Source organism: Lepidochelys olivacea, assembly GCF_965140295.1.
Source record: "Lepidochelys olivacea isolate rLepOli2 genome assembly, chromosome: 4".
In the NCBI taxonomy this organism is placed as follows: Eukaryota; Metazoa; Chordata; order Testudines; family Cheloniidae; genus Lepidochelys; species Lepidochelys olivacea.
Window position 1 is genome coordinate 19,599,061 of NC_140414.1, and position 14,023 is coordinate 19,613,083.

General features: G+C 44.0%; 1 protein-coding gene across 1 annotated transcript in view; it reads left to right on the forward strand.

Annotated features, from left to right (window-relative positions):
* PPEF2 (protein phosphatase with EF-hand domain 2) overlaps positions 1-14,023 on the forward strand; it is a 38,370-nt gene that overhangs the window by 14,637 nt on the left and 9,710 nt on the right. Inside the window, exons 5-7 of the mRNA XM_084625789.1 lie at positions 1,394-1,569; positions 12,372-12,486; positions 13,489-13,535. Of these exons, the coding sequence (XP_084481915.1) occupies positions 1,394-1,569; positions 12,372-12,486; positions 13,489-13,535 (338 nt within the window). The remainder of the gene's footprint in view (positions 1-1,393; positions 1,570-12,371; positions 12,487-13,488; positions 13,536-14,023) is intronic.

Genomic DNA, 14,023 nt, shown 5'->3' on the forward strand with positions numbered 1-14,023 from the left:
CAGGAGTTTGAAGTGGGGTCAGGAGTAAAATAGGGAGATCCCATGGGGGATCTGGAGCAGCCACTACCCCTCAAGGAGTTGGTAGGGGGGAATAAAAGTACACATCCATAATATTATTGTTATAAAAGAGCTTGTCATTGTCAGATGTTCCCTAATGATAATAATCAGGGTCCTGTGGATTCCATGATTTTGCAGCTGCAGACTCCACCCTTGGAGAACTTGCTCCAGAATATTAATTTTCTTTAAAAATATTAAGTTTCTAGCCCTCATGGTTGTGGCGAGAACTGTAAAAATATGACTGCAAATCAGTGCAGTGCTGCCTTCCTGAGTTGATAGACAGCCTGAAAACAGTAGCTCTAAGGGGTATGGACTTCCCAGTTTCCCCCAGTGGTGTGTTACCTCTAACTCTACAGGTAACATGTCAGCATTAACTATTTCACTGCTGATCACTTCAGCAAATACATCCAGCTGATGTGCTTATCCCATCATCTCAAAGTGCCTCTCTCGCTTAACTGGGTGCCCCACCTTTTTCTCCCTCAACAAATCCTACAACATGATTCTGTATTGTCAATACATAATACATTTGGGCTACACTGAAGATCTGGATACAGAAGAGTAAAATACATTGACTATTATATCAAAATTAATAACACAAGAGACGCTGCCCTTGTTATACCATTCATTTTCACATTTAATTCTGGTGAGAAAAAACACAAAAAATTCACCACAGACTGGCTGCACCAAAATGCTGCAGAAATCATGAGGGCTTTTAGAAATGCTTGCCACAGAGCATACTGGGCCTTGCCTACATCTAGTCAGAGTCACATCTAGAGCTGCATGGAAATGTTTTGTTGAAATATTTTTTTTCTGTGGGAAATCCCATTTTTGTCAAGATTGAAACATTTTAAAAAAACATGTTGATTTCAGTGAAAATTCCTGCGGAGAGAATTTTTTTATTTTTATTTTTCAAAATTTGAAAATAATTTCATTTTGGAAAATGTCCGCGTTTCTTTCAGATGTCTGAATTTCATTTTGGAATTTCAAAACGAAAAGTTTCCAAAAGCTCAGAGTTTTCAGAATGTCTGTTTTATGGGAAATTTCAAAAATAGTTGTTTTCGTTCTGCATCGGAATGAAAAGAAATTTCAAAATGTCAAAATTTCCTCCATGCAGCAAATTCTGAGTTTTGACCAGGTTGAGTTCCCTCCTCTCCTCCTAATGCAGACACAGTCTAGTTTCTAACTTGATTATGTGCTTTGGAATCAAGCCTAAAACGTTGAGAGGAGCCTACTGCAGGGTTTTTCTCCAATACCCCTCCAGCCTGATGATCTTTAGCAAGTCATTGAAATTACACATTGGGCCCGAATACCCTTTTTTTTTTTAAACTCCACCCAGGGGACTTCATTAGCCGCATGTTGACGGAGGAAGAAAGCTACAAAGACACAGAGCTGGAAAAACTCTGCGACTATGAATCTGTAGAGGTGCCAGATTCCTACACTGGACCCCATCTCTCCTTCCCACTGCTGCCTGATCATGCAACTGCCTTACTTGAAGCTTTCAAACAGAAACAAGTAAGTACTCCCAAAGGGGGATTGTAGTGGTTCCCTCTCATTGCACTGCCATGGAGGTGGGGTGGTAGAAGGATAATTCTAGGGGGTTGTCCGCCTCTTTTTTTCCAAACACGTGGTCAGGAATATGAAGAGGAAATTTTTGAGAACATCACCTTCTTTTGCTTCACGGGCCCACAGAATCTACATTTGATTATTCTGGAGGCTACTGACCAAAAAGGTGAACAGAATGTTAGGAACTATTAGGAAAGGAATAGAAAATCAGACAGAAAATATCACATTGCCACTATATAAATCCATGGTGCACCGACTTCTGGAGTACTGTGTCCAGTTTTGGTCACCCCAGCTCAAAAATGATGTAGTGGAAGTGAAAGGTTCAGAGAAGGGCAACAAAAATGATTAAGGGTATGGAGCAGCTTCCAATTAAGGAGAGATGAAATAGATTAGAGCCGCTCAGCTTGGAAAGGAGATGGCTAACGGGGGATATGTTAGAGGTCTATAAAATCATGATTGGTGTGGAAAAATAACAAGTGTTATTTACCCTTTCAGAGTACAGAAACCAGGGGGTACCCAATGAAATTAATAGGCAGCCGATATAATACAAACAAGAGGAATTACCTTTTCACAGTGCATACAAGTGTAGAACCCGTTGCCATGGGAGGTTGTGATGGCCAAAAGTATAATTGGGATAAAAAAATAATCAGTCTAAGTTCATGGATCATCAGTGGCTATCGGCCAAGGTAGACAAGGATGTAACCCCATGCTCAGGGTGACCCGAAACCTCTGACTGCCAGAAGGTGAGAAAAGACTGGGTGGATCTCTCCAAAATTGCTCTGTTGTTTACCCTCCCCCTGAAGCCCTGATACTGGCCACTGTCATAGACATGATACTGGGCTAGATGGACCATTGGTCTGACCCAGTATGGCCGTCCTTATATTCTTACGTTCAAATTTTTGATGGGTGTAAATGGGCACTGCTCAGTTAAAATCAATAGAGTTGGATCCATTGACACCTGTAGAGACTTTGGCCTTACATATTTATCCCTGTTTGAACGGGGAGGTGAGCATCTGTTTACCAGTGAAGCCCTCTGTCAACTGATCTAGGAGCAGCTTTGAAGGGAAATCCATTCCCCTTGGCTGGAAGATGGAAGCTGTTATGCTTATAAGAAGCACCCAGGATCTTTTTCAGGGGGAAGGCAATATGCCATGTTTATTGAAGATACAAGAATTAGCATATGCATTCAATCACCCCCCCACACACACACACACTGTCCCGCCAGTCGATGTTATAGTTACCAGTCTAGAGTCCGGATCAATCTAGTGGCCAGCTTCGTTGATCACTGATAGGGAGGAGCTGGGTTCCGTTGGTCGTGATACAATGCTCTGGGGAAGTCTTGGCAGGACAAACCCAAAGTTTCATGGCAAGGCCCCCGATTATATAGTGATTGTTTTTCATTGGGACCAATGAGTTTTGCGCCGTCATGCTGTAATAAATTGTTGTTTGACGAGTGCTCATTTTCCTAAATTGTCCTTCTCATCCTTTGTCTTGTTCTTTCATCAAGTCTCTCAGGGAGTTACCCCTTGCTGGTTTTGATCAAAGCTATATTGTCACCGTTGATAGGTGCCTGTCTTATCTTTAGAGTCGTCAATCTGCCCTCCTCTGACATTTCAGTTGGGGTGTGTTGCAGCCTCCTGGCGCCCTTGCATCTGTCTTCGGTTCCTCCCTAGAATATCTGGTTCGGTGATGGCCTTCACATTTCTCTCTTAACACCCATTCCTCATTCACACACAACACAGAATTAATTTACACAGAACATTTTGAACAGGAACATCAAGTTGCAATGCAAAAGAAAAACAATCATTGCATTCTTTTTCTTATTTTAAAATGCTAAACTTACAACAAATTGGTGACCCTCAAAGGCCAGTTACTGCCTTGAAATCAGCCCAGACACTGATTCTGGCTGATGCATCTCTACCAATGGCCCATTAGGCCATTCTTTTCTGCTAGTCAAAAAGCTGGCTGGCAGGATATGGTCAAATCATACATCAGTACATTTAATACATACTACATTATTAATCTTTATCCTTCATTCTAAATTATACAAAATACAAACATAAAATCCTACTACTACATGTCCCCCTTTTGACCTCTCAAGAACAATTCTTGAGTGAGTCATATTTTATGCAACTGTTTCATAGCAATATACTGAGAGGCCATTTGAGCTTGTGGTTGTAATTTAAAAAACATTCTTTTTGTCCAACAGCACATACAACACATTCCTAGCAAGCAAACACAGGACAATATTAACACAACTAGTAATGGGTGAAACAGACCATATGCCCTTAGAAGTCAGGGACCAGCCAGTAAAAACATTTTACCGGTGATAGCCTGTCAGTTCTTTTTCAGACCTAGCAATTTTTAGCATTTCTCCATTTGCATGTAATATTTGAATGACACGCTTCCCTATATCCCTCTGTGTTTACTGTAAAAACGGAGTCACCTTTGTTTCTGACAACAAGCAATCAGTTAGATCGTGCCAATCCAGGCCAAGGGTAACAGAGAAATTAACCGGAGTGGCAGTTATAGTGCTCTGTGCTGCTTCTATCTTTGGTAAATAGTACGTATGATTGCTAGTATATAATACATGGGCATTACGTCTACATTCATTCCCTGAGGGTTGGCTAATACTTGCATCCTCCCAGAATACTGTTTCCCAGGATGTAACACATACACATTATTTGTTGTATAAAACACGCCACGTTTTCTAGTTTGTCCCATACGCATGTTCCCAAGGATGTGTCCTTGCTGCATGGTTCTGTGGTGACAGGTAGGGACAAGCACACCCATTTCTGAGGGCTCCACTCCATACACCCTCGGGTGTCCAAAAATTACTTCTCTTTCCCAGCCCACTGACACATAACCTGGGGTAGCCAAAAGGATCCCATTGTCAATTTTGGGAGCGGGCTCACTTTCTATATTTCTGTCTCCACAGACTGTGCGTGAGCAATTTTTACAATAATTTCACCTAATAACAAATCAGACTTAACCATGCTGGAAACATATTGCATCTGTTCATGTTTGTAGGTGTCAAACAAGGACCTCTTCCATTGTTTTAAAAGATGCGTTAATACCTGTACATTCCCAGATATTACCCAAAATAGTTCATGTTCAAGTGATGCTAAACTAAGAATTTGCATCTCAGTACATCCTATGGCCAAGGCAGTTTTATTCCCTACTTCTATTTGTTGTTTATACAGCAGCCGGGAGGTGGTGGTCAACCACCCCCACATATTCCATGTTGCTTTTAGGTTTCCCAGGCCTATTTGTACCAAGTCCACAGTCATATCTGCCTGCTTGTGAATGAGACTATCTTGCAGTTGTGGCAAGGAACTTAACTTATTCTTAGTTATCTCCAGGTCTACAGTATTAATAATTCCTGCTCCAAAACCACCTCCTCCTAATATGGTGTCTACGACATCTCGTTTTGCTCAGCCATTGGGGTGTTGATGTGTTTTTATCCAGGCCTTTAGAATAGGAAGGGAGTAGGGTGAACATTTGGGTTCCAATTTAAACACGTTCAGCTGAGTCCAATCCATACCAATTTTCATTTTTACTAATTGTGGATTTAACAAGACTTTTACTGGATCACACTGAGTCGCAAACAATTCTGGTTTCTTTATCTTAATTGGGGTACCTCTTTCAAAGGCATAGTCCCTGGTCCAGGTTCTGATGCGTGTGTCCGGGAACCATAGGCTCAGTTTACTACGGGGTATTGGACAGTATCCCACAATAACTCTTAGTATTGTCCCTGTCTTAACAGGCTTATCTCATTGATATGGTAATCGTGGGTAGCTGGAATGCCAGTTGTTATCCCCATAAGGACCTTCTATTTTAATCCCTATTTCCCAGTGATTTGGTATTCCTGTGGTGTTTATAAGGTAAACCTTAAATCCCACTTCCCCTTCCCAGAGATTATACATAGGTATTTCCTTAGGGTTTTAAGAGTTGGCTAGTGTTTTTATCATACCATTCCTTGAGGATCACAGGTAGGAATCCATGATTGGTTGGCAGGGAGGGAATTATTCCTTAAAGATTGGTTTATGAGCAGGGCTGCATCTTCTCCCATGATTGCTCTAATTATCTGGGCACTAAAAGTTCCCAAGAGCAGGTAAAGCCAGACCTTACACTGGAGTCTCATTTTCTGTGGATTAAAATTCTGATGGTTAAGCAGCACCTCGTGCTAAGGTTCCGGGATGTTCTTTTCTGCAAAGAATTCAAACATAATTATTTATGTAAACAGTTTAATTTGTGAAACATGGACCCATTTCAGTTTTCCATCTTTTTCAATGCGGTATACCAGTGGGCTAAGGCAGTCCACTATGGAGTAAGGGCCTATCCATTCTCATTCCAGTGAGTGACCCCTTTTCCCCATTTTAAGGTACATGACTTGGTCCCGTTTCCCACAGGGCTGCCTTTGTGGGCCTCTGTTTCTGAATTTTGTTGTTCATGTGTCTGATGGCCTGATTAACCCTATACTGGAGGGTGGTTTTATCTTCTTGTAACTGTTTGAGCCATTGAAAATAATCATGCTGAGTTATATTAGAGCTCTCTTCTTGACCTTGTACTAGGTAACTAGGATCAATCATTAGGCCCATTGGATGTCCAAACAGAATTTGAAAGGGTTGAATTTTTGTCCTTAGTCTATTACTGCTGCGGATGGCAGCCAAAATCAGAGGCTGTTTGTCCGGCCAGTCTTTTCCTGTGTGATTTACTACCTTCTGCAGTGCTTCCTTAATAGTAAAAAAAAAAAAAAAAAAAAAGAAAGGGAGGACTTGTGGCACCTTAGAGACTAACAAATTTATTTGAGCATAAGCTTTCTTGAGCCTATGTAGCTGTAGCTCATGAAAGCTGATGCTCAAATAAATTTGTTAGTCTCTAAGGTGCCACAAGTACTCCTTTTCTTTTTTGGGGGGGATACAGACTAACACGGCTGCTACTCTAAAACCTTCCTTAATAGTGCGGTGCGGTGCGGTTCATGCACTCGACTTGGCCTGAGGACTGAGGCCAATATGGTATATGGAGCTTTTGTTTAGTTCCCAAGGCTTGTATCATTGTTGTAAAGATTTCTCCTACAAAGGCTCCCCCACTGTCAGAATCTATCATTTCAGGGGTGCCATATCTACATACTACCTCATTAAACAACTTTTTGGCCACCACCCTGGTGCTGTTATTTTTAGTGGGAAATGCCTCCACCCATCCTGAAAAGGAATCCGTTATTACCAATAAGTACTGGAATCCTTCCTTCCTCCTTGGCAATTTGTCAATAAAATCAATTTGAACCCTGTGCCACGGCCCGAGCCTTCGTTGCTGCATCCTGGGTTGCCAGTGCAGAGGATGAGCCTTGTCCTGAGCACATAGCACACAATTTCGCACCCATGTTTTAACATCATCTTCCACACACTCCCATTCTGCTGCTTGCTTTAACCTTCTGCTCATTCATGCATAAACTGATGGGTTACATTAAGTAACTCCTGTCTTTCTGTTTTTCCTGGAACTCAGTTAGGGCGGTCTGTAGTGCCATCTGTTGGCTCAGATGTGTCAGCACAGACATTCCTTTTCTGACCTTTGGTTACAACTGCTGAGTCGTGTTGTCGGGCTATTATATCTACCCTATTATTCCAGGTGGCCTCCATACCCGTTCCTTTACTGTGTGCCTTTACATGTCGCACCTTTAACTGTTTAGGGTTCTTTGTTACCCACTGGTAAATCCATTTCCATTCCTCTGAATATGCAATATCCTTTCCATCTGCTGCTTTCTACCCGTTCCTATACCAATCATGTATCCAGAACTGTATCCCCTTAATTCAAAAATCACTGTCAGCATAAATATACATGGGCCATGGGGAATTTTCATATTGCCTTAAAACCTGATAAATTGCATGGAGCTCGGTATGCTGAAACAATCCATTGTCTAAATGTCCCTGATAGCTCACCTTACCTGATCACTCTTGTTACAGTGTGTATGGTAACACCCAATGTTTCATGTTCTCTGTGTATATAAATCTCCCCACTGTATTTTCCACTGAATGCATCCAATGAAGTGAGCTATAGCTCACAAAAGCTTATGCTCAAATAAATTGGTTAGTCTCTAAGGTGCCACAAGTCGTCCTTTTCTTTTTGCGGATACAGACTAACACGGCTGCTACTCTGATTCCTCTTCTAACTTAATGGCAGAGTATTTTACACATCTTTTCCCTTTTACTACCATTGCACTCCCGTCAGTAAGCCAGACGTGCTTTTCTTTACTCACGGGATCTAATTCTTCCAGTGTGGGTGCCTCTACCAAGGCAATTCTTTGCTCCAGAGTGACCTCTGGACATTCATATTGGTTCCCTTTTTCAATTAGGGCATGTTAGCATGTCTGGCTTGGATACTGTTTCTGTGGTCACCCCTCTATTAACTAAAATAAGCGTCCACTGGGCCATTTGGGTGTTTGAGACTTTACCTCCCATCAATCTCCATGACAAAATGTACTTGAGAGGAGTGTGGGTGCTTTGGATAGTAATAGGGGTCGTTCCTGTGAGGGGCTCAAAAGATTGTACTGCTCTGACGGCTGCTAGACACTCTCATTCACAGGGGTCAAAATTTATTTCTGCTCCTTGTAATTTCCAGGATTCATATGCTACCGGCACTAGCTTTCCCTCTTAGTTGTTTTGTAATAGTGCGGCAGCCAAGGGCATGTTATTGGCTGTCAAACGAATAACAGAAGGCTGTGATTCATCAGGGAAACGCAGGGCTGGGGCTGTGAGAGCCTTCGGTTCTAGCAGGCTCAAAGCGGAGTCCTGCTCTTTTCCCCATTCCCATTTTGTCTTTTTCTTTAGCAGTTTCCACAATGGGTGAGTTATTTCAGCATATTTATAAATGTGTGGTCTAAGAAAATTGAATCTTCCTAGCAGAACTCTTAAAAGAGTGGGTGTCGGTAGGGGCCGGCATTTCCACCAGTGCCCTTACCTTCCTCTGATCTACTTGTCTCCCTTCTTGTTCAATGACTATGCCCAGGTATGTAACCTGAGGTGGCATCAACTGAGCAAGCCTTGTCTGAGGATACTTTGAACCCTGTTTCCTGAATTAGTGCCAAAACTTTTTCCGTTAGTGTTTGAGTTTGCACCTCAGTTTCCCCAAATATCAAAATATCATCTACATATGAAAACACAAAAGACCTTTCTTGTGGACTCAACTGGTCTAGCATAGCCACAACGTGCCAATGGGCAATAGCCAGGCTGTTGTGATATCGCTGGGGCAACCGACAAAAGGTCCATTGTTGCTCCTTTATTGTAAAGACAAACCCATCTTGTGAGCCCGGGTGTAGGGGTATGGCAATGAAACAGTTGGCCAGATCAATAACTGAGAAATATTTAGATGTGGCTAGCACTTTTTGCTTGACCTGTGTCATATCAGTCACAATAGGGACCATAGGAATGACTCCCTTATTGATTCTTCCATAATCAATTGTTAGACGCCAGGATTGACCGTCTGCCTTTAGCAACGGCCACACAGGGGAGTTAAAGCATGAATTCATTTTTCGAATGACCCCCTGTTGTTCTAATTCTTGGATGGTTTGCACCAATCGCGCCTCTGCCTCTCTCGGGTAGGAGTTTTGTTTTTGGGGAGGCACACATTCCCCAACAATCTTAACACAAGCATTCATTTTACCGCAATCTGTTTTCTTTTGAGTCCATACTGAGGGAAATTTCTAACTTCCAAAGAGTACCTCTAGGCATATTAATCACCCCATTGTTTTTGAACAGCCAGTCAGATCCCAGAATAATTTCATCAACCATATCAGGAGTTTGGATCAAATCCCCTAATGTCTCAAACCCTTGCACCGAAAAGGGGACTTGGGTCCATTCTCACCCGAGACTAGGTTTCCCTTGAAAGGATTTCAAAGCTACCTGTTTTAATCTTTTTTTTCTGCTTTTGGGGTTGTTTTGATTAAGGATACAGCAACTCCTGTATCTATTACAGCTAGTGTAGGGGTACATCCACCCTGCTGAACATAGGTGGATGTGGTCATCCCCTGGGATCCCAGGAGATTGTGCCTATGAACCTCCATCTCTGTGCCCCTACGGGGGTTGGGGGGTTTCCTCATTCAGAGGGCCCCTCTATTCTTGCCCCGGAAAAGGGAGTGGGTCCGGGAAGCATTACAGTGAAGAAGGAGGGCGTGGTGCACTAGGAGTTACGCTAGCCACCTCTTTTGGTGGGGTTTTCAACCTCATGGCTTCCATGACTAGTTCTAGTGTAGGGGCCCTGTTCCACTGTTCTCGGTTTGCCCTGTCCGGCGAACCTCATTTTCCGTGTGCCCACCTCCTTCATTTGATTGCTGGGAGGAAGCTGTCTGATATTACCGCAGGTCTGGATATAACCGATCTCCTTGTCGCCCCCAGTTTCCCCATCCACGGGATTGTCCTCTAGTATATCTTCCTCAGGACCCCGTGATTCCCTTTGTGCTGCGCTCATTGGTGTATGTAACTGCTGGTTCTAATGCAGCTACCTAGGCAGCTCTTTCTTTTTTTTTATAGTGGGCTGTGGTCCCGAATGGGTAGTTATTTGTTGGACCAAGCCTCTTAGTTCCCCTAGGGTAGCTGGGCCACCCTCTTGCCAAATTCCAAGTCTCCCGGAGTAGTAGGGGGTTAGGGAAGCAGCAGTCTCTTAAGGATTGTACACTGAATGCCACTGTATCCAGTGCTGTGGCGTTGCCCAACGGTGTTAAGCCAGCCATTATCTGCATCAGACCCCATCGGGTTAAATAATTCTGGGCGTCTTCAAGGGGCTCTTGGGTTGTGGCTACGGCTTGTGCTATGAAATTGTGCCTGCCTATTTGCTCTCCAAAAAGTCCCATTACAGTCAATATGTTGCTGTTCTCGTCGACTCTAATCCTGTCTAGGACCCTCCGAATCTCTGAAGCCGTGCAGCCGCCCACCAAGCGGCAGACTTCAGTGGCGTTCAGCAATTCCCTTATGGCGAGCAAAAACGCATTAGAACAGCATCTGGAGAAACTGTCCTTTTTTACGGGTCCCGGACGATCAGCCATGGCTTTTAGGTCAGTGGCTGATACAGGGACAGTGGTGATAGTTGTATTTCCCCCTCCCTCTGCGGGGGTTGTGACTATAGTTCGTCGTATGGCTGCAATAGGGTTTTGTTTGAAAGGTTCCAATCCCTGGGGCTCATCCCATATATCTCCATTCCAAGCTTCACTAGGGTCCCATTCTCGCTCCCAGTCGGGGATCTCGCCGTATTGGGCTTGGTCCCATTCTCCTGCCAGCACAGCTGTTGCTTGGCAGGTGGCAAACCCCAGTTTTGTTTGGAGACATTTAATAATAGATTCTCAGCGGTTGTGATTGGCAGAGGCCCTACCTTGTTCTAACGTTAGTTTCTTTACCATTTCCTGTAAAACCTGATTCTCTTTTTGTATTTTCTCTTTTTCTTCTAGCTGTTCCGCTGATCCCTTCTCTTTTATTTTAGCTTCTCTTAGGGTATCTTGGAGAATGTCTAACTGGCTTTATTTTCATTCTGAGTCAGAATGAAAACAAATTTAAACCCCCCCAAATTTCCTGTAATACAGAAAGTCCAGTTCCCGACCAGCTCAGTTAACAAGGTGGTGGCTCCTTGCATAATAGCAGTTCTCTGAGACGTTCTCCTTCAAGAACAGTGCTGTTAAAAAAAAAAGAGAGAGAGAGAGAGACCTCTGGTGTCTCTACAAAGGCTTGGCTAGACAAACCGTCTGTGCACTAAGTATCCACGTGGTGCTGCTGCTGTACATTCAAAGTCCCATAATGAACTTTGATCTCCTCCACTTTGGAACAGGGGTAGGTCAGTGCTCACTAGGTGAGCAGGCAGGGTTCACTTGGACAATTAGTGCGCAGCAGGGCAGTGTGAGGTGGATTTACAACCCAGCTTGCCACGCACTAACTGTTCGTCAAGATGTGCCCTTAGTTCAGCAGCATTAAAGAAATCCTCGATACGTGTGCTTCACCTGGACACAAGGCAACACAAAGTCGCACTTTCTGCGGGGAAGACTAAAAATAAGAAACGCCTGGAGGAGACTCTTTTCCTACCTGCTTTGGCTGTCTGGAAGAGAGGCAGCAAGGTCTAGTGGATAGTGCACTGGACTGGGAGCCAGGAGTCCTGAGTTCTATTGCCAGCTCTGTCACCAGACTGGCATGTGACCTTGGGCGAGTCACTTCCCTTCTCTGTTGCTGTTTCCTGTCTCAGCCTGCGTCTGTCTTATCTGTTCAGTTTGTAAGCTCTTCCTGGCAGGGAGTGTCTCTTCGGTGTATGTACCATGCTAGTACAACAGGGTCCTGATCTCTGTTGGAGCTTGTAGGTGGTAACAGGTAACCACTAAAACAGCTGCCCTTGTCCTGTGCCACAACACACTAACTCTCGCTGTCTCTCGGCAGGCCAGATTTTCAAACACGTTCAGGCCGCAGCAGCTCCCATTGCTCTCAGTGAAAGGCGCTGTTCAAAATCTGGCCCCTAGCATACTCCCACGTAGAAGAATTGCAGCTAGTCCTTCCTAACTTGGCTACTGCTATCTCAGCTGGGCTGGCCCATGTACACACAGTCCAGGTCTCCTTTCCCCCGGACCGCTCCTGGACACCTTGTTACTAGCAGTAACATGTTAGGTGGCCCTTTCCATTTGGAAGTACCATACTAATAGCTTGCCCAAGTCCGTTTGCTTCTGCTCCCTGAACACTGTCATGTGGTGAACTTCCCACTCTAATTCCCTTGATTTCTCCCAGTAGCAGCTCCACGCTCATTATGTCTTAAAACTCCTGCACGAGACCAGGAGACATCTCATGCAGCTGCCAAACATCAACCATGTCTCCACCTGCTACAGCGAGGAGATCACTGTCTGCGGTAAGAGCGCTCAAAAGGAAACCCCCTCGAACATCCAGAACTAGCAGCCACACATGTGGATGGTGATTGTTCTTAAATGCAAAACAGTGTAGGCCAAATCCTGCTCTGTAATAGGTGTGTAACCCCAGTATGTGTATAACAGAGCAGGATCCGGTGCTGTTACTTGTGATGGTGTAGCTTCAAAATGGTATCGCTGTGTCTCTGTATACAGTGGGAAATCAGGTTGGATGTCAAAGCTCACCTTTACCTGCTGCATTCAAGTCAAATCAAACCTAACCGTTAGAGGGCCTGAGTCTCCATACTGACTAGGCTTTGCTCAGCATCGGGAGCTTTGTCAGCTGTATTCTTTCCCTATTTTAGATCAGTTCAGCCGCTGGAATATAAATAGAACTGCCCTGAGACTTGGCCATGCACATTGTGGTCAGTGAATCTAGTGATGCTAGTATTCAGGCTGCTATAGCTCTGCTGTAACAGGAGAAGTTGTGGAAGGGAAGGGGGCTTGGGTGGGGGTGCTCCACGAGAGCAGTTCGGGGGAATCCAAACCATAAAACCCAGTTAATCATTAAGGAGAATGAACAAGGCTTGTGATGCATCCTTAAGAATTAGCTGCTTTATTGAATAGACCCAGTTTTGCCATTAGTGTCTGTAGAAGTAACTAAAGACAGAGCGTCTTTAGTTAGTGTAACTGGGCACAGGAATTGCGCATGGGAGACTTGTGTATGTGGATGGGAGTGCAATGCATGGTAAGTAGCAGCAAACAGTAATAGATGCTTCTGTGGGACTAGGTGGAGATTTTATTTTTTTAATGATTCGACCTCTTTTGGACCCCTTTTTCTGACGACAACATCTAGTGGGTCCGGGGACACGGAAAGCAGCTTTGATTTATGGAAAGCGATTTAATGGCCGTCCCTTTTGTTAAGCGACAGCATGAACAGCTTTGCTTTGTTAAATGTCAGGGAGGAGGAAAGCATGCCCTGAAATGAATGTCTTTTCATGTGTTAGGAGACTTGCATGGCCGGCTGGATGACTTGTTTCTGATATTTTACAAGGTATGTACTGTGCTTTGCTAAGCGTCACACTGGCCCATCCTGCGGCCTTTACTCATGGGAGCAGTCCCACCGATTGCAGTGGGGAGTATTCTCCAGCAGCAAGCTCTCAAAGCTGCCTTCTCACGTTCAGCTCAGTTGGTTTGGAAATGGCTTCCCTAAACAAAAGCTTATCCCTGGTTGTTGTTTAAATCTGTTATTACAGCTATTGTTCTAGTTGTACATTTTTTCCAAGGGTTAATAGTCAATTTTTTAAAGCTAGAAGACAACACCTGACTGTTTTCTTACCACTTGTTTGTATCCCTACGTGTAAAGTGATAGGAGGCTGCAGAGCAGATACTGGCCAAGACGCTCAGGTGGGGTAAATGGTTGTAGAAGTCAATGGAACTGCAGCCATTTGGATCACCAGAGGAGTCAGCCAATCGAATTACCAGCTTCCTTCTGCCTAATCCTTTACAGTACAGTTAGCATTATACTGGGTGAAATCCTGG